At 56.6% G+C, this 22,888-nt stretch overlaps 1 protein-coding gene across 2 annotated transcripts in view; it reads right to left on the bottom strand.

Moving 5' to 3' along the window:
- Positions 1-22,888, bottom strand: part of MINDY4 (MINDY lysine 48 deubiquitinase 4) — a 102,856-nt gene that overhangs the window by 833 nt on the left and 79,135 nt on the right. The window contains exons 13-16 of one of the 2 annotated variants that reach the window (XM_027102266.1): positions 20,923-20,990; positions 9,611-9,674; positions 6,411-6,572; positions 5-5,764 (exon numbers count right to left, since the gene is read on the bottom strand). In XM_027102266.1, the coding sequence (XP_026958067.1) occupies positions 5,723-5,764; positions 6,411-6,572; positions 9,611-9,674; positions 20,923-20,990 (336 nt within the window). In that variant the 3' untranslated portion in view covers positions 5-5,722. Of the gene's footprint in view, positions 1-4; positions 5,765-6,410; positions 6,573-9,610; positions 9,675-20,922; positions 20,991-22,888 lie in introns of those variants that run through there. The other variant, XM_027102265.1, reaches the window with a different exon arrangement.

Genomic DNA, 22,888 nt, shown 5'->3' on the forward strand with positions numbered 1-22,888 from the left:
GGACGAGGGAGAGGGAGCAGACAGAGGTACCTAATACCATGCGCCATCCCCAGGGAAGCGGGCCAGAGCATCTTCTGTCCAACCCCAGGCCCGGGCTGACCTCAGCGAGGCCCCGTTGGGGATCCCAGACCCTGTGTAAGGCTGGGGCCCCGTCTGCGGCTCACTGACACAGAGCTGTCCCTGCCTGCTCAGCCCACTGCTCGCAGGGCCTTTGCCCCACAGTCACATGGAGATACCCTGGCCTGAAAGCCGGGCGTCGCCCCCCCCCTTCATCTCCCACATCCAGCTGGTATGTGGTGCTTGCCCACCCTGTTCTCCAGGCCCAGCCTCTCCTCCCCAAGCAATGACCTCCTAGCCGGCTCTTCCATACCCTCCGCTCCCCAGCCACAGCCACACAGAACCTCTCACCGGTCCTCAAACTACTCCAGCACGGCAAGCCTCATGCCTGTGCGTTCACTGTTCCCCCGTACACCTCTCCTCTCCTAGGGGTCCTGCATCGCCCAGATTACCCAATCAGAGAGCACGCATCATGTCTCGCTTCTAGTCCTAGGTACCAGGTGCTAGGCACCCACCCTCCTCTGCCGCAGTGCATCACTCTGCCTCACCATAAGCACATACGCCTGCCTCTGGCACGGACTACACCCTTAGACCAGAGCAGGGGGTGTAAGTCAACATACGCAAGTGTTTGACGACTGAAGGCCCTCGCGAATGAAGCGGAACTGGAGCTAGGACTTTAGCTTGAAGACAGGTGGGGCTGGAGCCACAGGGGGAAGGGAGGGGGGGCCTCCGGGTGAGCAGTCTGTGGGTGATGCCAAAACAAATGTCCAGAGACACTCAGGAAAAGCGCAGGGCATCAGGAGAGAGCGCGGGAAGGGGAGGACGAAGAGCTGGAACTTCCTTCTGAGGAGGGAGCCCTTTGGAAAGTTCCCAGCAGAGGACTTGCATGGTAGAGGGGTGTTGGGAGAAGGCAGATGCATGGAATCAGCATCAGGGCCTTCCTGTGGTTCTGCCTGCAGAGGAGAGAGGCGTGGCGGGGCCCTCCGAAGGCCTGCTCAGACGCCTGGCTGGTCTGCCCCTCGGTGGCCAGACCTCGACGCGCTCTCTCGCTGTCACCTGTGACTCCCCACCCCGGGCCCTAGTTTATTCATTTCTGTACGTGCAGTGGGCCAGGCTGATTCGGCCTAATCCCCACCAGCCCCAAGGAGATGTTTGCATGCTCAGGTATTTACAGCCACAGCCTGTGGATTAAGGAAAGAATGGGAATTATTTTTCCAGTGGGGAGATGGGCATACTTTCTCCGGGGCCCGTCACAGACGAGTGCCCGGCCAGTCTTCCTCGGGCCTCTCAGAGCCCATCTGGAGCTGGGGTGTCCCGGACAAAGGGGCTGTGCTCCGGGGAAATGCTTGCTCGTGAACCTCCTACAGAGGGTAGCAGGGTGAACTTCACGAAGTGTTCACTGTCTCATTGTCCAAGTCCCCCACCCGCCCCCTCCACCTGGCCCCTTGGGCCCTCACTCCAGCTCCCTGTGAACATCAAAGTGTGACTCGCTCCTTGGTGGAAACGGGGGTGGGGGGGAGGTGGAATTAGTTGTCTTAAACGATGTGGCTGGACGTGCCTAAACCCCACTACAAACTTGGCCTCCATTCCAGGTTAAAATTCCAGGCTTTTCTGGTGAGGGCATCACCTCGAACAGGGAGCCCTGAAGACTGGGAAGCCAGTGCCCATTCACCGCAGGAAAAAAGAGCCAGGCAGCCCACCAGGAACAGGCGTCTGCAGAAACAGCCACCCTGAATTTTCCAGCAGAGGGACAAAAGGGCAGCTTGCCATTTAAGCAACAGTCAAAAGATTAAGGGCAAAAAAAAGCTGCCCGGGGAGTTTATAAATGAGTTTTCTCATTCAGGAGCCCCTCCCCATTGGGTGACATTTTCCAAAGATGAAATTCACTTCCTTTGGACTCTGGGGTAGCTGACCGAAGGCCCGGGGTGAGGAAGGAGGGTGGGTGGGCACATTTCCTCCAGCACAGCCTCTCTCCTGGCGGGTGCACGTGCAGCACAATCAGGGATTAAGGTGACCCTCGAACAACGTGGGCTTGAACCGTGTGGGTTCACTTATACACGGATAGTTTTCAACAGTAACGACTACAGTACTACGCGGTCCATGGTGGGTTGAATCATCGGATGCAGAAGAACGGCGGATACGGAGGACTGACTGTGACTTATACACAGATTAACGCCCGTGCTGCTCAAGGGTCAGCGCGTACTTTTACCTGGATTCTTAAGGTCTTTTGCGGGAGTGAGGTGTGTGAATGCCCCCCACCCAACCATGGCCTGCCAGCTTCGAAGCCCTAATTTAAAAGGACCGACATTTGATGGCTGGCAGAGCGGCAGTCTGTCATCTCCAAGGATAACATCCATTCAACATGAGTTATACTTTGGTCCCAGGGACCGTGTGAGACGATGGGTCGGTGGTGAAGTACCCTGGAACGGCCTGTCCTCATGGGGTTAGCCGCTGAAGGAGGAGGAGATAGTAAACAGAGAATCACACAGACACATTTGCACCACATTTCATTGAATCTAAGATGCCATCGGAGTCACCGTTCTTTTTTGTATCACTAAGAAAGGACGCAGGCTGGCAATTAAGGCCCGACACATCATCGACTGCGTGAAAAACTCAGAAATGTTCAAATGTGGGGCACGTTTGCATCTCAAAAGCAATGAAATGGGATGCGTAAAACCGGGAGGAGGCCTGTGAAGGAAGGAACTAACATTCTACGACGGAGGATGACAAGGTGGGCAGGGGACCACGAGAGCAGACCTCTATTGAGATAGAGTGATGAGGTCAGGAAAGCCTTCCCTGAGGAAGTGACAGTGAAGTCAAAACGTGAAGGGAGGGAAAAGCAGGGACAGGACGCAGGGCCTTAAAGGTCATGGGAAGGTCTGGACTGTAGTCTCTGTATTAGTTTGCTAGAGCTGAGTAACAAAGTTCCACAGATCGGGCAACTCAAACGACAGAAATTTATTTCCTCACAGTTCTGGGGGCTGGATGTCCCAGATCAAGATGTCGGCAGGGTTGGTTCCTTCTGAGGCCCCTCTCCTTGGCTTGTAGATGTGGTCTTCCCTCTGTGTGTGCCTGTGTCCTAACCTCTTCTTCTAAGGATACCAGTCCGCTGGATTTGGGCCCAACCATATGACCTTCTTTTACCTTAATTACCTCTTGAATGGTCTTGTCTCCAAATACAGTCACACTCCAAGGTACTGGGGGCTAGGACTTTAGTAAATGAATGTTGGGTCGGGGGAGTGGGGGGAAACGGCCCAATTCAGCCCATAACAATCTCAGAGGACTGGGAATGCACAGAAGGTTGTTAAGCAAAGGAATGATGTGACTGCTCTACTCTTTTAAAGATCACACTGGCTTCAGTGAAGGAACAGGATTGGAGGGAGGCGGGGACAGGAGCCAGAGGCCAGCTGGGCCATCACAAGTGTCCCGAACAGCGATGCTGGTGGCTCGGATAAGGGTGAAAGTGGACAGACTTGAGAAACAGCTTCGGGAAGGAGCCCCACGACCTCTTGATGGATTGAATGCGCTCCTGGTTTGAGCAACTGGGTAGATGGTGCTGTTTGCAGAGCTGGACAAATGGGAGGAGGAGGGTGGTGCTTACAGAGCTCTCTCTGCCAAGCTCAGCCTTTGTCCAGGTCCCTTCCTGAAGGCAGCAATGAATGGGGAAGCCCTGGAGTTAAACTCCCTGCGCCTTGCTGTCCTCCCCTGGCCTCTCCGTCCCCCATCACCACTGCCACCACGAGCCAGGAGGGGCTGGTCTCCCCACTGCAGCCTGCAGTGCAGCCCATCCTCCCTTTGCGCTCTGGGGTGGAGGGAGTGAGGGGGAAGTCGGATGGGCAAGGTGAGGCCAACCCAGCGGGTCACCGATGGCAGACTGAGTCCCGTAGGACACAGCCATGCTGGGGCGGGGGGCTGCTTACTTACGGCAGGGGTGCATTTCTTGGCCCAGAGTTGCCTCTGCTTCCCCCGGGGCACAGCCGGAATGTGGGTCACCTGACAAGCTGGCTGATAGGCAGGACCTATCACCCTCCCACACACATACTCGTGAGGGCCCCAGAACCCTGGCTCCCAGCCAGAGGCCGCACTGAGAAGCCTGGAGATGGGCTGTGAGCGAAGGCGGGCCTGGTTCTGCCGTCTACATGAAAGAAAGCCTTCAGCCTTATCAGAACAGCCCCGCGGTGGATGCCATGCCCAGGCGGCCCCAAAGACCAGATCTTCCCCAGTGACCACGTCTGTACTGCCAGGTGGAAGACCAGGTCAGGCTGAGAGGCGGCCCCGGCTCTGGGTCCAGGTCTGGGCCTGGAGGCTAAACCTCCTTGGATTCCCTCTCTGTCTGACGTGGCTAATCACGAAAGCCCCAAGCAACTCAGTGACCAAAGGGATAGCGGGTTGGAGTTACAGGAAAGGAAAGTGCTTTGTCTAACTGCCCAGCCTCTGCCTTCTCCTTCAGAGGCCCAGCCTTCAGTGAGCTCTGGAGAGTAGGAGAGGAGGCCCTGGGGTCCTTCTTTAGCGAGGCTGCAGTCCCAAGGCAGAGGAGCAAACCATCCCTCGCTGCAGGGAGATACAACACCCAGTCTTCGACGAAGCAAACAATAGCAGAGCGGGGTGGTGGGGGAGTCTATGTGGATTCAAGGATCATTGTAGGACCTGAATTTGTGCAATCTGCATTTTGTTCCAAGGACAGGATGACGCCCAACTGCTGTTCCCGTCAATTACCCTCAACAGACCGAAGGAAAACAGTTGACATTTTGACCAATGCCCTCCACACGAGAGTGAAACCAGGGCTCATGGTAAACCTGGGGATTCCGCGAGCCCGGGCAAGGTCACCTCTCAGCCCGTGGAATTTCGGGCTGAAGGCCTTCACAGCCCACCCAGGATCTGATGCTCAGGGCTCCTGGTGCTCCTCACGGGCCACGTGGCTACACTCCTGGGCTCCCTCCTGACACCAGCACATCTGGGAAGGAGTCACTGTCACTCTTTTCTCCCCAAGTCTTTGGAACCCACAGGGCTGCTTCCTGTCCGTGGGGGTGGGGTGTCACCCAGAGGCGGAATCTGGGCACGGGGCCACCTGAACAACGGCGTTCAATGGGACAGCCCACCCGAACATGTGATCACGCAGGAAGGGCGTGATGAAACTGAACCGCCCTGCATATCCATCCACCTAGCATACTCTGAGTATCCCTTTGGGTCAGTCTCTGCATCCCTGGCTCTGGGGATGTAAGATGAATGGGGCCTCATCCTGACCCTCCAAGAATCTTTGCTGGGCCGGTCACCAGAGAAGAACCTCCTGCTACCCCTCAGGTCATGTAATCGACCACAGAACAATGTCTTCCCTGGAGACATGAAAACCGAGGCTCAGAGAAGGTTCAGCAGCAGGTTGGGACAAGGACACAGGGCCCGGTGGTCCCCTGCCCATGTTGCCCAGAGATACTGTCACCCTACCCCGTGCCCAGCTTCAGCTGGGGGTCCGGCCCTCTCTAAGACCCTGGCTGCAGTGAGAGAAAACGTAGAGGGACCAATACACTTGCAAACAGACTGAGTAAGGCCTATTATGGGTTGAACTGTGTCCCCCCAAAAGCTCTGTTGAAGTCCTAGCCCCCAGTACCTCAGACTGTGGTCTTATTTGGAAATAGCGCTGTTGCAGATGTAATTAGTCAAGGCGAGGTTAGCGGGGTAGGGTGGGTCCGCAATCCACGTGACTGAGGTCCTTATGAGAAAAGGAGACACAGAGGGAGAAGATGGCCATGTGACACCAGAGGCAGAGACTGGAGTCATGCAGCCACAAGCCAAGGCTCACCGAGGATTTTGCTGGGAAACGTCAAAGGCTAGAAGGGACAAGGAAGGCTTATTCTCCCCGTGGGTTTCAGGAGGAGTGTTGCCCTGCCGACAGCTTGATTTTGGACTTCTGTTAGGAGAACTTCTGCTCCAGAACTATGAAACGACACGTTTCTGTGGGTTTAAGCCACCCAGTTTGTGGTGCTTCGTTGAGACAGCCCTAGGAAACTAACACGAGGCCCAAGACCTCAGGCCCTTGTCCCTGGAGAAGACCCCCTGGCCGACACACACACACACACACACACACACACACACACACACACGACAACTGCGGCCACGCTAATGCACGAGCACACTGTAAAGTCCCTTTCATGGCATCACAGCTGGCTCTGGGAGTGAACTTCGTGCCTGTGCTGGATGGCGGTGAAGCTGTGTGTGTGTGTAGTTTTCCCATATGCTCCGTGACTGAGACTGGACCCAGCTCCGGGAACTGGAGCCAACTCTCCTTCTCCTCCCTCCCTCCTGTTGGTCCCAGGGAGCCAGGCTCTTGGGCCTCTGGAGGCCCGAGGGCTCGGTACCTGGCACACGCTGTAGTGTTCAAAGAGGGACAGGAAGCCGATGTCGCTGCGTGCGGCGATGCCTTTGAGGAGCGTGATGTTCCCGTTCCCGGAATCGAGCTCAACCACGTCGTTGAAAACATTGGACACGGCTTTCCCGGTCAGGAGCAGATTGACAAGTTCCTGTTGATGAGAGAAAGGGGAAAGGCTTGTCAAGGGGAGATGGGGAACAAGAGAAAAAGGGCAGAAAAGGAAGGAAGAAAGCAGGGAGGGCGAGAGACTGAAATCAGAGGGGCTGTGGCTTCAGCGTTCCCACAGCCCTCAGGGAAGCTGCCAACTCTGCTCATCAACGTGACTTTGGGAACTCATCAGTCCTTATTCCACAAGCATTCACTGGGCACCGGCTGTGCCCAGGACCCTGTGTGTGCGTCGGCTGGGGGTGGGGTGCGGGTCCCGCTGGAGGGAAAGAGTGGCTCCTGACCTCGGGCGTCCGGGTCTAGAGGGGGGACTGGTGCGGGCCTGCACACCTGAAGCACAGTGTAGGATGTGACTGCGGCTGTAACAATGTGTGCACAGAGCGCGCGTGGCCCACACAGACACAGGACCCCGTGACAGTCGGAGCCGCTTTGTGGAGAAGCAGCATTTGGGCGGGTCTTGAAGTCTTGGATACTTTTTTAATAAGCTTTTTGATTCTGAAAGAACTTTAGAGACATAAGAAGTTGCAAAAATAGTACAGAGAGTTCCTGTGCACCCGTCACTCAGCTTCCCCCAACGGTAACATCTTACATAACCAGAGCGCATCATCACCACCAGGAAGCTGACAATGGGGTGACACCAGTAACTCAGCTCCAGGCCGTATTGGGATTTCGCCAGTGAGGGCGGGGTCTCCAAGGCGGGGGAAGGAAAGGAGAGGATAGCAGGGGCAGGGAGGAGAAGGCAGGCGGGCCCCAGCCTGGGTTCCCGCTCTGTCTCTGCCTCTGCCTCTGTTGGCTGCATGGCTGCACGCCTCACGCCTCGCACCCGACAGGCCAGCAAGCCTGCCGACCCCAGAACCAGGAGACGGTGACTTGTGGAGCTCTGACTCTCTGGCCATCTCCTTTAGCCAGTGCCTCCGGCACTGGGTTGGCTGCAAGGGCCCTTCCTCAAGCAGAGCATCTAGGGCTCCAACCTCCCGTCAGGAATGCGGAAACAGGCTCGCAGCTGGGACGGGATTTGCCCAGGCCACACAGCTGCTTAGTGACAGTGCCGGACTCCCACCCTCACTTTCCGGCTCCCTTTCTGGTGTCCCTTCCCTCTCCCCTCACTTGTTACCCTCAGGGTACCACCTGGCCAGCCAAAGATTCAAAACGGAGGGCAACCGCTAAGCACGCGCTGCCCTGCTAAGGAAGGATACACGGGAGCCCAGCCTTAGCGCTGGGGCAGGAGCTTCTAACTCCTTCTGCCAGGGCTGGCGCGTGTGTGAGGCCAGCCCGCAGGAATCTCCTCCATGGTACGTGGGAATGGCCACAACAGCCCTTGCCCACCATAAACTCTGGAGGGCAGAGTTCACAGAAGTGTTTTCCCCGGAACTGTGAGAGTGATGCGCAGGTTAATAAATCCCTCCGTCAACCCCAGGATCCCTGCCCCAGAGGCAGTAAAAGAGGCCCCTCTGATGGCCGCAGAGGGGCCCTCATTGGAGGGAGATACCGAGGGGGCCTCATTGTGTTCTTGCAGAGGAAGCAAGAAAGAATTTGGAGGAAATGTCTGCTCTGAGATACTGCACCTCAGGGCCAGCGGCTGCCTAAGAAAGGCATGGCCTTCTTCAGACACATTCAAGGGCTCCCAGCGGGTTTTCAAGGGGGAGAAAAGGTCCTGCTGCCCATCTGGGGTGTGTCTCAAAACCTTCCTCAGAGCAGGAAGCCTCCTCAAAATTGGGGGAGAAATAGTGACAGGATGCTCCCTGCCCCTAGACTCAAAATCACACAGTGGCAAAGCTTAGCGGTCATCTGGTTCCTCACTACTCAGTGTAGTCCGTGGACCAGCCGCATCACCCTTCCTGGAAGCCCGTTAGAAATTCAAAACCTCAGGCCCTAGCCCGGGCCCACGGAATCTCAGCCTGCTCTTCAGCAAGACTCTGCGGGACTCGTGTGCACAAACAAAGTTTAAGAAGCACCGATCTAGTCCAAAGGCTTCATTCTACACATGAGGAGACCGAGGTTCGGGGAGGGGAAGAACGTCGCTCCAGCTCATGCTGCGAGTGGAACGGCCAACACGGCTCAGAATCCAGCCCCAGACTGTGCTCTGCATCCTCTGTACACCGCTTAACTGCCCACCCCTGGGTCCCACCGCCCTCCGACAGCGCGTCGGGAAGCTCCCACGGGGAGCGCAGGCACCCAGAGCAGGAGCTGGACCAGCACTGGCCGTCGCTCAGCCTGAAACCTTTCTCTGGGGGGTAAGCAGCAGGCAACCTCACATCTCCTCGGGTGCCTTGGACAAACCACAGGCCCCAAGCGGGCCCTTGCACGGTGCCCAGGTATGTTTTCAGGACTGGCACAAGTGAGCCAGGACCCCTAGGACAACTGGGTCCTCAGCTGGGCCCAGCAACCAGAGAAGCTCCGCTCAGCCTGTCTGTGCTACACACGACGCCCCCAGATGCACTGAGGGTCAGATTTAACTGTGGCCCGCTGGCCGCTCAGGAGGCCTTGCCATGCAGAGAAGGGCTCAGACAGTAGTCATGTGTAGCATCTGGCTCCGGTCCCGACACTCGCTGATAGGATCTGAAACAGATCCCTTTCCTTGTGCCACTGGGTGACTGGGAGGATCGATGACAAGCAGTTGTGCTAAGGGACCCCCTGCCCTCCACGAAGCCACTTGAGGGCCCCTTTGTGAAGATGCAGAGGGGTGGGTGGTCATAAAGACCATGTGCTGTACAATCGTAGGGCGCCATGGCCGTCGTCCCCGCAGCTGGGCCTGGGGCTCCCAGCCTATGCCGGGGCTCCGGGCTGGGCAGCACCTGGCTCTGCCTCTCTTGAACCTCCTGCAGCTCCGGGCACACAGATCGGGTACAGCAAACTCCAGAAACAGAAGTTAACCTGAGTTCCCTCTCTAGGTCTCCGTGAGGAAGAAGCCCAGCAGAGGCGGATCACGAAAGCTGCCTGGGGAGTGCTGGCAGGGGCAAAGACAGAAGGCAAGAGGGAGGGAAAGAAGCGCCTGACCACCCCACGCCCCACTGCGGCCCTGACCTGCGTGCAGTATCCGTGTGCTCCAATCAGGTGGCTGGTGGGGACGTCGAAGTCCTGGCGGACACTGGAGAGCAAGAAGAAAGGGCTGTTAGCACACCTCTGCCTGATTCAGGATCCGGGCAAACCTCGAGGGTGGCCAGGGCCTCCCCTCGGGTTCCAGGCGGAGGCCCCAAATCCCGGACTTGGCGGGAACCTGAGCCTCTGTGCTCTGTGCCCTCCCTGGGGCTGGAGTCCGGGGCTCACTCTGCTCTGGGCAGTGGCCTCCACTCTGGCCTCCACTCTGGCCACCAGGCCCTCGGTAGACACCAGAGGCTCGTGATGGAAGCATGCCACAGCAGAAAGGGCGCTGGGTTTGGAATCCACGTCCTGCATTCACACTCCTACTGTCGCTTCCTAAGAGTGGGGACTGGGACATGCCCTGCCACCTCCAGTCCTCGGTCTGCAAGTCGGTTAGATGGGAGGAACGGCCTCTAACGCCTCCTGGAGTCCTGAAACAACAGCTGCCGCCACCTAGGCACAGACCCTGTACCAGGCCGAGTACAACTATCATTCCCTAAACCTGAGAGAAAACCAAGGCTCCGAGAAGAACTGACGTGCCCGGGGCATTCAGCTCGCAGGCGATGGAGCTGGCGGGGATCTAGCTGCCAGTCTCCGAGGCCTGTGCTCCCCCCGACCCTAGATCACCTCTGTGGCTCCACCTTCAGAATGGGGTCCCCCTAAGGGCACAAGGTGAAAAGCCCCTTTGCCAAAAGAAACCCCACCAAACGGAAAGAAAGAGATTTCTAGGGCTGTATGCTACTGGGGGGCAGAACGGTACAGTGTCAGGTCAGCAATGGCCCCATCACAGGTGAGGCCAGCACCAGGAGGCAAGCCCCCTGCCCCCAAATCTCAAAACCATCCTACCGTCTAGGAAGCCCACCATTAGGACATTATTATTCCTTTTACCCCAAAGTAAATCCCTCGGGAGACCAAGCATTATTGTTGAACAGAGCCGTGGGACAGACGGGTAACAGGAAAGGAGCTCCCACCGCACTCAGAGGACAGCATTTCAAGGCTCCAGCCACCCAGTGAAGCAGGAATTACTTTATTTTACAGACATGGAAAGAAGCCCAGAGAGGTAACGCCAGGGGGGTGATGTGAGGCCCGGGAGCCGGCTCACCCCACTGCTGCCCACCCAGCACGGGCTACATCTTCACCCCAAAGAGAGCACCCAGGGGTGGCCCAGAGGTAGGAAGAGGCAAGCAATCACGACGTTTGTTTTTCCTTTTAGTGGAAGAGAAGAAAAACCTGGTCTCACTTTTATGCTTTCAATCTCAATCTGCCGTAAGTCCACAAACCTAAAACATGCACTCTGGTCCCAAACGAGCTTAGAAACTCAAGCCCCACGACTCCACGGCAGAAACGCTCTCTTGTGGATTTTACTAACTGGGGCCGACAGGGACGGTTCGTGGTCCACACGAGAAGACGGGCTGGGTTGACAGTGCAGGGCCCAGCCGAGAACCACGGAGGCTGGGGGTCCTCAGGAAGGGCCTTGGGGGCTGGCCTGCCAGAAACGACCCAGCGGGCCTGGGAAGGGGCCAGCTGGGGGACGGGGGACAAATGGGCGAGGCCGGCGTGTGGCTGGCACTGGCTTGGGCAGAAGAATTGATGGAAACGCTCCCTGCGGCATATATACAGGCATCTTCTGAAGGGAAGAAAATAGCCTCCGAGGGGCCCTGGGTGGACTGATAAGGATCGCTGGCCCCAAGCCACCCCGAAGCTTTCAGAAGCAGTCTGATCTTCTCACAGCCTCGTGTTCACCCAGCGGGTTTGAGCGCCTGCGTCAGCTGAGAGCAGAAGGACGGGCAGAAAGGACAATAGGAGGAAATGGTAATTGCATCCTTAGGTGCAAACACGATGGGAAATTCAGAAGTAGGCTCAGATCTTAAAAAGGAGGAACATCTGTATTTCATACTAGGGCATTTGGGAGACGCCAAGGAGCGGCTTATGGCTTAAGAGATTTACAACTTTGGCAAATCTAGATGCCCAGACCTCGATCTAGGGGAAATCCCTGGAGAGCTGAGAGTGAGGAATCCTGGAGCAAAGGAACAGCGGCTTCTGCTCTGCCCCAGAGAGGAGGCGATTCACACGGTGGGGCCATCACCAGACCAGAGTTCTAGTCCTGTCTTGCCATGTGGCCACAGACCTCTCCTCGCTGGGGCTCAGTCTCCCCTTCTGCAACATGAGGGACTTGCACAAGGGCAGGCAGTGTCCCGGGAGCAGGGGCTGAATCCACGGAGGGGCAGCCTGAGCTCTGAGGTTCCTACTTCCTGGGCTTCTGAGCTACAAGCTGTGATGGGCCCCCCCCGGGACTGACCATTCCAGTCTAAAGAGCAGCTTATTCCTTCCACAGTCCTCCTGGGAGCTGGACAACACTGGGCCCCGGAAGAGGTCTGCATAGCCCGAGGACCCAGGCACCAGGCTGGGTGAGGGGGAGCCAGGGCCTGATGAAGTCTGCCCCCTGAGACTGGCCCGCACTGGGGAACACTTTAGGGAACAGGACCTTGCCTGGATTTTAGACTGCAGGAGGCACAGAGTACGGGGAGCCTGAGTGGACGTGCCCAGGGCGTGGAAACTTACGAGGAAGGGCTTGGCCCTGGCGGCCCTGCTGCCAGCCTCCTCAGCGTTCTGGAAGCCAAGGGCCAGAACCTGGACCAATGGTCTCCGGTGATGGCCTGACCCTGACCCTGGGCGTGTCCAGTCCACCCACTGACAGAGGAAGGGGCTCTGCCCAGGATGCCAGCAAGGACGGCTTCTCCCAGCTCTGCCCGCATAGGGAGGTCCCAGAGACACTGCACTGCACCAAGAAAGGAACAAAGAGGACGTCAGGGCTGGCAGAGCCTCCGGGGCCCAGCATTCTGCAGACGGGAGAATGGATGGCTAGACAAAGGACACAACTGGCCCAGGGCTAGTGACAGGTGCCAGCCCACATTCAGGCTGAAGCCGGTCCTACAACTCCACTGCCTCTGTCCAGCCCGCCCTCTGGCGCAGGGCTCAGAGGGGCAGAGGTTCTGCCCCTGAGCGGCTCACAGCGCCCGAGCCTCGGATCTGCAGAGTCTGCGGCCTCAGACGCTTTCAGCGACACTGTCCTCCCTAAAGTCCTGTGAGGTCAGCGGGCAAGAGCGGCTATCTCTGTTCTACTGATGGGGAAACTGAGGCCCATAAAGGAGAAGGGACTTGTGGTCACACAGAGTCAGGGACTGTGTCCCTGGCACCAACATCACACTGTCTGGGGTGGCCTGAAACACGTGATAGCCAACCCGGCTGGCCAGCTCTAGGCAGGTCCCTGAGCCCTGAAGCCCCAGTCCTGGTCCCCACCCTCCCCGGCTGGGACACAGCTTCCCTCTGAAGCTTCCCCAACACACGACTGAACATATGAATCTGGGCATTTTGTGCAGAAGTTTCTGAATAAGAAGGAAAATATGTCCAAGCGGCCTACGCATATGGTTCTGGTCTACAGCCAAAATTCACCTAAAATCAGTGTCCACAAGAGGCGGGGTCAATGGTCAGCTCAGTCCCGGACTCGGCGGAGTGACCTCGGGCAAGTCAACACCTCGCTCTCAGCCTGTGTCTTCATTTATAAAACCAGAGTCTCCGGGGACCTTCCAGGATGTGCACAAGTGTGCCTGGTCCACGACTCTGATATCTAAAACATCATGCCTAAACTAACTGGTAATTAACCGGGGAGGACCCAACCAGCCACCTCCCCTCCACCTGACCTCTAGGGCACCAGGCCCGGGGCACCACCACATTCCACTGGGTCAGCTCCTGCCTGTCCCTCCCAGGACACCCTCCCCCAGAGACTGCACCTTCCACTGCGCTCCCTGCCACCTGCAGCAGCCTCCAGAAACAATCACCCATTGTTCGGTGGGACTTCTACTGACTCTCGAGGACAATATCAACAGCGAAAGGACAGCTGTGGAACAACTAAGAGAACGTGGGCTCTGACGTCAGAGAGCCTGGGATTCAAATCCAGCTGCTGCCGCTTACCGGTTGCTCCCCTCTCTGAGCCTCAGTTTCCCCACCTGTAAAATGGGTATGAAGACGCCTCCTTCTATTACAGATTGCTGTGAGAACTGAATGAGATGAACTAGATAAAGCATTTGACATTTGGTAAATGTAACTTCCTTTTTCCTGCGATACCAGCAACAACAACAACAACAACAAAACAATGACTGAGAGGTCATGATTCCTGCAACCTCCACTATTCGTATCACGGCCAAAATCCCAGAATAAATGGAGTCTCCGCTCCCAGCGATTGAACTGTGGCCATGAATATCTGAAAAGGATTTGGATGTGGCCAGATATCAACTGTTTTGGAACGTCGACAGGGAACGGACAATGAGTCAGAATACCTGGGTGTCAGGCCCCCTCTGCCACCTGCGCTGTGTGACCTTTGGCAAATTTCTTTCTACCTCTGAGCCTTGGGTGTGTCATCCCCTGATGGAGGCAACAATAACCACCTCAAAGAGTCGTTGCAATAAGAGCTGAGGCCATAAAAAGGCCTTGCAAACTGCAGACAGCTCCACAGGTTAGAGGGCACGGGTATTATTTCCATTCTGCAGGCACGGGCCCTAAAGAGGAAGGGGACCCAGGAAGCAGGGCAAGGAGAGTGGATGGAGAGAGAGGGACCTGCCTGGAGGAAGGAAGAGAAAGCAGAGATGCCCAAGCCCTTCCCCCACTGCCTTCCACCTCACCTCCCCCAGTCCTCTTCCACGTGCCGGCACCTTCCTTCCAACCGCGCCTGGAGGAGCCCTTCCCTGCAAAAACCCCTCTGCTGGCCTTCGCCTGCTCTACGTTCTTGCTGCCTGCCGCAACCCTTCCCACATAATGCTCAGAGCCCTGCTGCCACCTCCTCCACAAAGGGACACCTCCCTTGCCCCAGAGAGATGTGCCCCATCTCCCTGCAGACATCCCCTTCCTAAGAGCGCCCATCCCCTGCTTTTCGGGTGCCAGCCTTGCCCCTCCAGGTAGCAAGGACTTGGAGGGCCTGGGTTATGTTGTGTCCGTCTGGCCCCATGGTGCCCAGAACTGGGCCCTAACCCTGCAGGTGCACAGCAAATGGGCCCTAAATGATGTGAGCCCGCCCAAACCCAGCCCTGCGGAACGGCTTCCGGAAGCTGGGTCCCAGGCCTTGTTTGGAGGCAGGCAGAAGCAAGATTCCCACCCAAACGGCTGAGGCTGGCCTGGAACAAAAGATTCTTTCAAAAGGTTAGTGGCTTGGGTGGGATGGGCAGGGTGGGAGGGAGGCGCGGGAGGGAGGAGATATGGGGATATATGTATACGTATAGCTGATTCACTTGTTATAGAGCAGAAACTAACACACCGTTGTAAAGCAATTATACTCCAATAAAGATGTTAAAAAAAAAAAATGGTTAATGGCCTCTCCCACCTCCTGAGGCCTGTCCTCTCTACCTGGGCACCTGAGCAAGCCCTTCGTGGAACAAGGAGGTAGGTACAGCTCTGGGGTGAGTGGACAGGGGTGCTAGATGCGCCGAGCATCAGGAGACCCGCCCGGCTCTGCCACTAACCCCGGCGCGGCCTGGGCTTGGTCGCCCTTCTCTGCATCCAGCCCTCCGGCTCTGTCTATGCGCAGACCCGCTGCCCTCAGCCACACCCACTGGCACTCACAGGCCGTGACTTGCCACCTCCGCAGCCTGGGACCAGACTATGCCGGCTGAAAGGAGGTGGACAAGCGTCAGTTTGGTCTGGGACTCCCTGGGGTCCTGTTTCCCATTCTCCCTCTAAGTGGGCAGACACAGCTGACCAGCGCCTGTCACTCCTCCCCTAGCCCGGGACGGGAGATGCAGGCACAGGAGACTCGGGTGATGGTGTCAGCTGTGCGCCAACCTGCCCTTAATTCTCAGAACCTTGGTCCCCACGGCTGCAGAATGGGATGATGGTCCCGGGCCTATCCCTTGGGTTGCTGGCAGCCCCCAAAGCCTGGGGTGGGCTGTTCCAGGCCAGCCTCAGCTGCCTGGGCAGGACACTTGCTTCTGCCTGCCTTCAAACACAGCCTGGGACCCAGCTTCTGGAGGCCGTTCCACAGGCCTGGGTATGGGCAGGCTCACACCATTTGGGGCCCGTTTGCTGTGCACCTGCAGGGGCCCAGGGCCCCTCCCTCTCTCCTCCGCCTCCAGATGAGGCTGGGCCTCCAGCAACTGCCTTCCTCGGGTTGGGGGAGCCAGCTGGAGAGCTATAGGATGGAGCTTCGCTCACTGCACAGGAGCTGGGGGCCCCCAGAAAAGAAACCTGGGCGAGGAAGGAAGGTCAGTCGAAGGAAGTGGGGTCTGGGTGGAGCATCTGCTGCTTCCGATGACAAAGGTACCAGCAAGCCCTTTGGGTCTGCCTCCCACCCACCACCACGGCCTCCTCAGACACGTCTGCTGAAAGCGCCCACTAGCACGGTCTCCACCAGAATCCGAGTCCAGGTTACAGGTGACTTGGAGTTCATTGAGGAAGTTCCTCTCCTCCTGTTTTCCGGCTATAGTCCAAAGAGCCTGGCATGTCGGGAGGGAGGGCCATTTACCATCCTGCCTGGTCTCCCGCGTCCCACCTGGAAGACCCAGGGGAGAAAGGCCAGGCTCCGTTCAGGGCTACAAAGCAGCTGTTGTCCGTATCGAGCCAGGGTACCCGGCCTGGGCAGTTCCGTGTGCACCTCCTATCCTGGGCTGGGAGAGTTTAGGGGGTGCGACAGGAGGGTGGAGGAGAATGCTGACGAGTCTCCTGTCTTCTCCTGCCCTCAGCACAGCACAGCTAGGGCCACCAAAAGCCTGGGCTTCTCAACCTGAACAGCCCCCTGCTCGCACCCTTACGCGGCCATCCACCGGCCCGCCCAGCCTCCCTGAGGTGCACTGGGAGCTTCGTCACTGCTTCTCTCCGCTCCTGAGAGTGGCCTGCAGGGCCTCCGTCAGGCCCAGATCTGACTCACCCCCGAGTTCAGGCCTGCTCTCGGCTCCCTGATACGTCTCATACCTCCAGTTCCTGACTACGCAGCCCGGCCCTTCCCCAGCCAGTGTGGTAGGTCCCTGGGGGTTCTGACCACCTTCCGGGGGAGCCCCTGAGTCTCACCTGCCCCACAATGGCTGCGGCCTGGGCCTGGCCACCATGAGGCATCAGGAACAGCGGCAGCCCGAGAAAAGGGTCCCTGGAGCCCGCCGTGCCGGAGGCCCCCCCGAGAACACGACAGAGACAGAGGAGAGAAGAGAGAAGAGACAGAACGGGGGACACCAAGTCCCAAAGACTGTCTGCGTTCCCGGACCCAGCCACTCCCAAAGCCCCGGGCTTTTGATATGAATCAATTAATTGCATTGTTTTCTGCTTGCGCCGGCTAAGAACTGTGCTTCCGTCACTTGCCTTCGCCTGACCGACACTCACGGCTGGCTTTCAGTTCAAGGCTGTTTCACTGTGTTGTTGTTTTCCCTCTGCTGGAGAAGGTTACAAAGAACACAGAGCCACGTGGTGCGGAGGCTTCTCCAAGCCCCCAGTACCTGGCTCGTGCTGCTTGAAAATCACTTCGGCAAATGACAAAGTACCGCCTATTTTGGACTTTCAAGATTGCCCCTGGGCATCCAAAGTCGCCACTGTAATGAATGCCAAAGGTCTACTGAATGAAAAGGTTTTCTTCACGAGCTGTCTCCTCTCACCGCCCAGGCCTAAGTCACCCGGGGTGGCGGTGGGGGGCAGCGCCCAAGCCCTCCCCTGTGCCGAGGGGCTGGCCCACCCCTGCACTGCGCTGTGCAGGGCTGGCTCGGAGCGGGCCTTGACCCCAGATACTTGGGCATCCTTGGGGTTTGTGAGAATGCGCTGGGGAAAGTTCTGGGCCATGCGGTTTGGAAAGCAGGGGAACTAGGAGAACATGAAAGCCTGTATGAGATTCACCGTAAGCAATTCGAGATCTTAGGAAAGAAAATAGATGGCTTGCGATCAAGCAGAAAAGGAAACCTTCTCAAGCCTTTGCACCCAGCCTGGGGCGAGCAAAACTCAAAGGCCAGCTTCGCCACTGTTCCTTCAGCCTCTGAGGGTGAAGTGTCCAGGCTGCACCCTGCTGCATTGTGTCTGCCCGTGGCGCCCCCACCCTGGCTCCACCCAGGGCTGGGGGACAGCCCGTGGACAGGAGGCAAGGACTCTGTTGTGACAGCTGCCCCTGGGCCTCAGGCATGAGTCTCAGAGCCTTGCTAGGAGGGAGGGACGGCCATGCGCTCAGTCAGACTCACGCTCACGCACATACACAATCAAGTCACCCTTCGCACAGTCTCAGACACAACCACCAAACCCCACATCATCTCGCACCCAGCCCCTCAGACTCACCCATCTCCCGTCCACACGCGCCCTGCCACAAACACACACCTACTCACACTGTGTTCGGCCGCGTTTCCCAGCCCCTCCTCCCCCAGCTCCACTTCTGGCCGAACAGCATATGATTTGAGAGACTTGCTCTCTTTTTTGGGCTACCAGGTCATGTGTTCGACTGCCCAAAGTAGCACAGGATCACCCTGAAATGGTATCAAAGGGTTCAGCAAAGCTAAAACTGGACCCCAGAGCAGGAAGGCCCTTGGGATCTCCTGGTCCTGTGGTTTTTAAGCTGTGTTTGCGGAACTGGGGCTTCCCCCTAAGAGCGGTCTCCTGGCACCAGGGAGGACCCATCACCCATTGCAGGACGTCCCTGTGGCCATGTCTCCACCACGAGGCACCAAGCCAAGACTGAGGGCAAGACAGGACAGCACGGGGCACAAGAGGCTCCTGAAAGAGCTGGGAGAGGATGGGACCAGCAGCGGCCAGTATCCGAGGCCTGCCACCCGCCCAGAGCCCTGCCAAGCACACGACATGTATTTCTTCATTTAATCTTGTGAGGCAGGAATTATCATCCTCATTTTACAGAGTAAGAAACTCAAGCTCAAAGGAGTTTGGAGTCAGGCCTGAAACCAAGTCTGTTTTACTCCCAAGTTCAGGTCCTTAAACAGCAAGCCCAGAGAACCCCGTCTGGGACCAGGCTGCCTGGGTTGAGCTGTGTGACTTTGGGGCAAGTCACTCGCCTCTCAGAGCCTCGCTTCCTCACCTGAAAGACAGAGATGGTGATGGTGATCGCACTAGTGACCCTTAACGGGGTTGCCACGGGGATTATATGCGTCTCAGGTAAAATGCTACAGCAAAGGCTCTGGCACACAGGAAGCTTACTGGATGCTGGTTGCTCTCCTTCTTACTGCCGATGAGAATGTTCTCTATGCTGTCTTCTTAGAAGAAGGGAAAGGGAGGCCACAGGAGTAAGACAACTCCCACCAAAGCACTGCCGGGGCCAACGCTAAAGAAGGTCTCTGTGCAGGTCCTCCTGGGAGCAGGGGCCAGGCTGCCCATAGCTGCCCTGGGAGGCTTCGGAACCACTGGCCTCCAGGACCCAGGGAAGGTCCTCGGGGGCCCTAAGCAGGAGAGACTGTCTTTATATACTCTCTCTGGGGACAAGGGGAAGGAGTGGACACCCACAGTGTTGTGTGTGTCTGTGTGTGTATCCATGTGTCTCTGTGTATATCTGTGTATGTCTGTTTCTGTGTCTATGTATGTCTCTTTGTGCCCGTGTCCGTCTGTGTGTATCTGTGTGTCTCTGTGTGCGTGTGTGTCTGTGACTGGTGGAGGGGGAGGGGCACGGCAGCACTGTGCTGTGCCCAGGCCCATGGGCACGAAGCTGTGCAGGTCCAGCGAGGTAGCCTCCCCGACACAGATGCCCCACAGGTGCCACAACCTAGGCAGGGACTGACCCCTGCGTGGCTTGGTTGGACAGGGCGGGGAAGCGGCAGAAACAGCCCCAGTGCTCCAGCTCTGGACAACGTGAAGCACAGCCTGGACGTGGGGCCCCGGAGGCCCCTCAGATGGGCAGGGCTGCCAGAGCAGCTCCCTAAGGAGTGTGCATGTGAACAGGGTGCCCGGCCCCTGACGAGCCCCGTGGCACCCAGAGCAGAGACACTGAGCACAGAGACCTTGACCCTCAGAGCCAAGGAGCCCCCATACAGATGGGGAAACTGAGGCCAAGAGGACTGCAAAAGGGCCTGGCCCTCCTGAGAGCTCAGCTTCCCCTCAGGGAGCTCAAGGGGCTCACCCACACGCCCGTCAGCCCAGGGATTAGCAAACCCAGGCCTGGGGAGAAGGCAGGGCGGCTTACGGTCGCCGTGCACGTGAGCCCGGCCAGGAATGAATCATATCATTATGGCAGGATTAGAAGGAAAATGCCATTAGAAAGTGCACACACATGCATTTAATAAGGTCAGGAACAGCGAGCAGCAGGCAGGCTAGCAGCACGAGGCTGCAGAGCCCCTGCCCTCCTCCTTCCACCCGCACCAGAGGCCACGGGGAACTCGGACAGGGCCCGCCCAGGACCAGGAGTGGGGGGCGAGCGTCTCCTTCTGCCGCGCCTCCCCAGCCTGGGCTCCCCATGGCTACTCTTTCTGCCTCCCCAGTTCCCAGGGCCCGCCTGCTCAGAGCTGTTCCCAAATCTTCCCCAACACCACGCACCCCTGCAAAATGCAAATTCATTCCCCCGGTCTCCATGCCCTCTGGGGTCCGCGCTCTGCTGGGAAGTGGATGGGGCAATCGATTGTACTTTACAAACCTGTTAATGTGCTGTTAATCTGCTACCCTCCCTAGTGACATAATGCCCAGGTGACAAGTACAGAAAAGAGGCCGAGAAAGCTCCCAGGGAATGAGGGTGATGGCAGAACTCCAGTTCTCGGGCAGCCCGGGAGGCCGCGTTTGATAAGGAAGCATGGAGTCCGAGCCAGGGACCCAGACTCCCTGCTCTGCCGGCCTCCAAAGCCCTGCGGCACACTCGGCCCCTCAGGGTTGGCCCCACACACGGACCTCGAAGCCTTCGGGACTGCCTTGGCCTACAGCAAGTTCACGGGGCCCTCAGTCATCTCCCAGTTCTTACGTCCCCGCACACGTCTCGGGGGAGTCCACGTGTGTGCTCAAGTACGCGCCCACTGCAGTGCCGCTGGGACACCAGGGAGGCTGTAAGCTCTTTGGGGGGTCTTTTGGATCCAGACCCCATGCACTCCCTAGCACACGTGGGGAGACGGAGAAGAAGGTAGCACTGAACACACGTGTACCAAGAATGTAACTGTTCTCTCTCTCCTGTCCAGCCAGCTGCCCCTAGCCCACTGCTTCATTCATCCATGCTCACGACGCACCCACCGCGTGCCCAGCTCTGCCCTGGGCTCCAGGGAGGCAGCGGTGAACCACACAGACAAGCCCGGCTCCTGGAAATGAACGAGGAAGATACTCACAGCTCTGTGGACCTGGACAGGATGGCCGACAGGGTGAGCAGGACACATCCATAGGGGCCTGCTTCAAACTGGGAAGAGGAGAGAGGAATGAGAACCCAGCAAGTGTGTGCACCTCCCTCCTGTCACTTCCTTGGGGACCACGACCCAGGGAGCAGCCTGACCCCGAGCCAGCTGCTTCCAGCCAGGTCCCAGAGGTCGCCAGGCAGCCCCATGGCCGATCCCATGCAGGTCTCACTAACCAGACTCCCTAAGGAGTGAGGGGCACACCAGCCTGAGTGACAAAGGGGCAGATGCAGTGCCCGCCGAGGAACGCCCTACGACCTCCGAGCCCCAGAAGCTCACGGACAGCAGTGGCCTGGGGCAGCCTCCACTACCGCGCAAGCGTCTTCTTCTCATTACCACATTTAAAACTATCCCGGGCCTGTGCTACAAATACTGTTATTACTGCCCTCTGCCATGTGAGGAAACTGGGGCTCAGAAATTGAGTGACTGGCCCAAGGTCACACAACTTGCAAGCAGCCCAATGGGTATCCAGGGGACTCCATCTGATTCCAAATCCCTAACTCCTCAGGGATCCTAAGAACTGCACTGGGCAGAGAGTAGCAGAGAGCAGGTTGGAGGAGAATCGGGTGGGGCGGTGCCAGTGAGGTGAGCATGGCAAGTGCAAGAGCAGATCCCATCATTTCAAATTTTTTTGTTCATTGTGGATTGTTTGAGATTAATTTTAATAGTTTTAAACTACTGCACTAAAATATTATTTATGCTGATTACTGAGGTTTGGGGGACCCCTTTGAATTTGGGGAGCGCCTCACTCGTCTTCCCATCTTCCCCTAGTCTTGACCCTGGTTTGGAGCCCAGAACCTGGGGGCCTGGCTGCCTGGGTTTACATCCCGGCTTTGCCACTCCTAGCTATGTGACCACGGGGACATTTCTTAACTTCTCTGTCCCATCTCCTCATCTGTAAAACAAAGACAATAAAAATAGGACCCATCCTCATGAGGTTGTTGTGAAGATTAAGTGAGATCATCCTTGTAAAGCACTTCAAACAGGGCCTGACACCTGTGTTAGCTGTTAGTATGATGCTGGGTCCTCACTGCCCACGTGTCCAGTGAGCCCAGCAGGCCACGGATTAATGGGATGGACTATGTCATTTCTGCTTCCTGAAGGAACACCGTCTCCCGACTGCAAATGAGTGTGAAGGCCTTACTCATCCCACTATGGGACAACAATTCCACTTTTGGAATTGGTAATGAAGATGCTGCCTGTTACAATAGTCAGTGTTCCTTATGGGGTGATCAGTTTCTTTTTGAATTTAAAACTAAAAAAGAAAGCTTACTTACCTGGAACAATGAGAATCATATAACTTATCATACTGCCATTTTGCCTTGGCTGCCAGGAAGCTCAGAGCCAAATACGATGTTCAAACTACTCAAACTATTTTAGCTCAAACTTCTGATAAAATTATCTTTTCTTTTCCTCAAAATATAGACTTTATCAAGGGAAGACAAATACTGTATGTTATCACTTATATGTGGAATCCAAAAAATAAAACAAATGAATTAATACAACAAAAGAGAAACAGACTCACAGATATAGAGAACAAATCAGTGGTTACCAGTGGGGAGAGGGAAAGGGGGAGGGGCAGGATAGGGGTAGGGATTAAGAGGCACAAACTATTATGTATAAAATAAATAAGCAACACGGACATATTATACAGCACAGGGAAATACAGTCATTATTTTATAATAACTTTAAATGGAGTATAATCTATAAAAATATTGAATCACTACGTTGTACACCTGCAACTAATATAATATTGTAAATGAACTATATATACTTCAATTTAAAATATAGATTTATATTTTCTAAGTATTATATATGTATATAGTCTTTATTTTCACCCAATAATTCAATTCGTCAGTCATTCAAGAAAAAACAATTACTGCCTGACCTTTTTGTGCCAAGA

Source organism: Aethalodelphis obliquidens, unplaced genomic scaffold (assembly GCF_003676395.1).
Source record: "Aethalodelphis obliquidens isolate GAN/ISIS:26980383/991018 unplaced genomic scaffold, ASM367639v1 scaffold5, whole genome shotgun sequence".
Taxonomy (NCBI): Eukaryota; Metazoa; Chordata; class Mammalia; order Artiodactyla; family Delphinidae; genus Aethalodelphis; species Aethalodelphis obliquidens.